The 4,184-nt window shown below is 33.4% G+C and overlaps 1 protein-coding gene across 1 annotated transcript; it reads right to left on the minus strand.

Moving 5' to 3' along the window:
• Window positions 1–925: 925 nt before the first annotated feature.
• Window positions 926–2,829, minus strand: LOC124925832 (probable amidase At4g34880). Its single transcript, XM_047465943.1, has 4 exons — window positions 2,277–2,829; window positions 1,971–2,185; window positions 1,448–1,892; window positions 926–1,381 (listed from the first exon to the last, which is right to left on the minus strand). Exons 1-4 carry the CDS (start codon window positions 2,457–2,459, stop codon window positions 974–976), a joined length of 1,251 nt encoding a protein of 416 aa, XP_047321899.1. The 5' UTR covers window positions 2,460–2,829; the 3' UTR covers window positions 926–973.
• Between the last annotated feature and the right edge of the window lie 1,355 nt (window positions 2,830–4,184).

The raw sequence follows: 4,184 nt of genomic DNA on the forward strand, positions 1-4,184 counted from the left end.
CTAACCAAACAAGTACAACTCTTTAACCAACTAGACTACAAAGACTTTATATTTTAAATTAAACACCAAATTTGATAAACGCGGGACGTTTTAACATTAATATAAGTTCAACTTTTTAACTAACTAATTTATATATATATATAATGATGCTTAATTTTTAAAGTGTCCGGATTGCTGGGTCGAGAGCTGTGGTTAATTTGGATACTTGGGTCGGATTGTGGGTTTACCCGTTTTTAAATTTAAAACGGTTAAAAATAAAATTAAAAATGCTAGAGGTATGTTTCGAACTTGCAACCTAACAAAACAAGTACAACTCTTTAACCAACTAGGCTACAAAGACTTTATATTTTAAATTCAACACCAAATTTGATAAACGCGGGACGTTTTAACATTAATATAAGTTCAACTTTTTAACTAACTAATCTATATATATATAATGATGCTTAATTTTTAAAGTGTCCGGATTGCCGGGTCGAGAGCTGTGGTTAATTTGGATACTTGGGTCGGATTGTGGGTTTACCCATTTTTAAATTTAAAACGGTTAAAAATAAAATTAAAAATGCTAGAGGTATGTTTCGAACTTGCAACCTAACAAAATAAGTACAACTCTTTAACCAACTAGGATACAAAGACTTTATATATTAAATTCAAACACCAAATTTGATAAATGCGGGACGTTTTAATATTAATATAAGTTCAACTTTTTAACTAACTAATAAATAATAATGTTGAGTAAATGGATACTTGGGTCGGATTATGTGTTGACCCCCAATAAATTTTAAACGGTTAAAAATAAAATTAAAAATGTTATCCATAATTTTTTTCACGGTTTTTTATATTATTACTCGTGCAAATGCACGGACTAAATGCTAGTTGTTAAAATAACACATCTCTTAACAAATTGGAGAGACTTAATGACATTTATTGTCTCGATTATTCAAACATATTTTTTATTATCCAATCATCCTATTTATTATTTTTTATCATGAAATGTACAAGTAGTAGTGGTGTAAGAAGAAGGGGGTGGCAATGTGGGTTTCTTCCTAACCATTGTAGCCTGTTCAAAACCAAAAGCAATCTCAATGAGCTTAGCCTCTGTTCCTTTCAACCCACCAAAACATATACCAAACGGCATCCCATCCACATCATACCCAGCCGGAACTGTAATCCCTGGGTACCCACCAATCGCGAAAACCCGAGAAGCATTGGACCCTATTGTCACAATTGTGTCCAATTCATTCATCTTCATCAATTTCTCTAACCCATCTTTAGATAGTTTTTCCATCATCTCTATTTTCTCCTTCTCTTCCTTACCTATCCCATTTGTCACTTCTGCAGCTTCTAATATCTCCTGCCCATAACCATACTCCCCTATATGCTCCTATTTGATTAACATGTACAGTTAGTTAGTTGATGTTTATCTGAGATGAATTATTTACCTACTTACCAGTTCAGCATTGTTGATGTTGAAGGCAATGATATCAGCTAATGAACGAACTGGAGAAGATATGAGATCTTTCAAGTAGACATTTATGGATAACTTAAATTCAGCAAGCATTGCTACTGATTCCCCACTCTCAAAGGGATTCAAAATGATATCTATGTTGGCTATTTTAAGGTCATCATCCACTAGTATTGCTCCCTTTTGCTTTAGTGTATTCAGATGCTTTTCAAAAGCAGGAATTGTAGTATTAATATTGTTGTTGAATAACAATGGATTTCTCACAATACCTAACCTCTTTCCTTGAAGTCCATCTTTGTTAAGGAACTGTTTATAACCACCCTCGGGTATGAACTTGTTCCCGCGTTTTGTTGCTTCCCTGTCTCTTTTATCGTAGCCAACAATTGCATCAAGAACATATACAGCATCAGATACTGTCCTGGTTATCGGCCTGCAATGCATGTGCCAAATTAACAGGGATGAAAGAATCTTATTCTAAGTTGAGAGTTTAATTACTCATAAGTCATACCCAACTGTATCCATCCGAGGTGAAATGGGGATAACACCAGCTCGGCTGGTTAGTCCAACTGTGGGCTTGAGACCTACAACTGAGTTGTAGTCAGCAGGGCAGATGATTGAACCATCTGTTTCAGTTCCCAGTGATACTGCCACCATATTTGCTGCTACTGCTATGGATGATCCACTGCTCGATCCACATGTCTTTGCAGAATAAACGTAAGGATTCTGCATGCAATTGCAACCCGCGTTGGATTTATGGTTTAATCGTGTATAGAACAAGACAGACAGACAGAGGATTAACTAACTAATCAATTACCAAGCCCTGGCCAGCTCTGGCAGACCATCCATCTGGGATACTAAAAGACCGCAAGCTATACCATTCACTGACACTCGATTTCCCGATGATAATAGCTCCTGCCCTTCTCAGCTTCTCGACAACTCCTGCATCACGAGGGGCCAGAGATCCCAACAATGCATAAGATCCTACTGTCGTGTTCATCTTATCCTTTGTGGCTATGCTTTCCTTCAATAGCACAGGAATCCCATGCAAATCTCCCAGATATTTACCACCACCTCCGTCACATCGATGATTATCTTCCCTTTCTCGATCACAGCCTCCGCTTGATGCCTAGAATCTGGATTCACTTCAACCACAGCTCGGAGGAGAGGATTAAGTAGTTGGATCCGGTGGAGGTAGAAGTCAATGAGCTGCTTTGAAGTGAGCCTATTCTCGGAGAATGCGAGCTGTATATCTTGAATGGTTGCTTCCTCAATGGTGAAAGTGTTGTTGGTAGCATTGGCATTGGATAAGGTTATTAGAAACAGTAGAAATGTAGTAATGAGTAGTGAAGTTAAGGTTACAGATTCATGCTAATCTTGATCTCCATTGTTGAATTAGGGAGGTTTTGAATCTGAGATCTGATCAGTTGATTTGCTTGATTACATAATTTATTAGTGATGACTGTGATAGTTTATTAATTTATTAATCTCACTAAGAATTATATATTATAATCTATAGTTGATATATAAAATAAAGCATCCAATTCCACTATATCCATCATTCAAATAAGAAATCTAAACATTCATATAGTTCATAATATTAGAATAAGGCTTAGGCAGAGTGATGATTGCTTCAGGATATGAGAAATGGTCCTTGATGAATAAATTTAAATTCTATTATATCAAGATTTTAGATTCTTTCTGTGTTCTCTTGACTTGGTTGGTTATTTATAGTCTTTTCAATCTTTTTCTCATTAACTTTGACTTTCTTAACAAATATTTTGAAATTTATGACAGTAACTCTACTACTTTTTGATAGTTCATTTATGCCTTTAAATAATTTCTAATTTTTTTCCTTAAGCTCTGAACAAAATATTAAAAACAAAATAGTTTATTTATTTTATTTGCACAAATAAATTAACTATCTATCTGTTTAATTATTTTATTAACGCATCTAAAATAATATAACATTTTAATAATAGATTAAATTCATTTTTATTTTATTTACTAACACTCTATTTTGTTAATAATAGTAGTATAAAATTTATTTTTGTATATAAAGGGTACATATTATTCACTAGAGTAACTTTATTATTCAAAAAGTTTAATATTACATGTTTTAGATTTATTTAAAAATGTGAATTTGAGAACAAAAATAAGTATATAAATAGACATGTGTTTTGAGTGACTAAAAGACACGTCATGAATGAAAATGGGCATCGGGATCTGACACAATACGATTGAGACAACACAATGACCAGATTTAGTCGACACAACACGACACATAATTTGAGCACGAGTTAGACACGGCACAAATAAATTTATGAAGTTGAACCCGTTATCTTTTGGTCTTAAACCGACTCTTACCACTGGGCTACCTTGGTGAGTAAAAAAATGTGGCCACAAAGGGCAAGACCAGCCCCGAGAGTTAGGAGTCCCAATGCAAATTCAAATTTTGTGGCCCACAAAATTAAAACAAATATAATAATTATGTATTTATCAAAAACATGTTAAATATCTAAATATTAACTAACATAAAAATGATTTCAAGTTGTAAATTAAAAAATATACCATAATAAATTTTCATTTATGAGACAAAATTTTAAACATGTTTTTCAATTGATATAATTAAGGTTGTCAATTTTTTACTCTCTCTTTGTCTTTAAATAAGTTCTTTTAAATAATGCATCACCATATGTTCTTTGTAATTTTCTAAGAATTGGCA

Source organism: Impatiens glandulifera, chromosome 2 (genome assembly GCF_907164915.1).
Source record: "Impatiens glandulifera chromosome 2, dImpGla2.1, whole genome shotgun sequence".
Classification (NCBI taxonomy): domain Eukaryota; kingdom Viridiplantae; phylum Streptophyta; class Magnoliopsida; order Ericales; family Balsaminaceae; genus Impatiens; species Impatiens glandulifera.

Coding starts and splice junctions, on each gene's coding strand:
- LOC124925832 (XM_047465943.1), bottom strand. CDS start 2,459: ATGAACACGACAGTAGGATCTTATGCATTGTTGGGATCTCTGGCCCCT. Junction 2,186..2,276: donor CCAGAGCTGGCCAGGGCTTG/GTAATTGATTAG, acceptor AATTGCATGCAG/AATCCTTACGTTTATTCTGC. Junction 1,893..1,970: donor CCTCGGATGGATACAGTTGG/GTATGACTTATG, acceptor CATGCATTGCAG/GCCGATAACCAGGACAGTAT.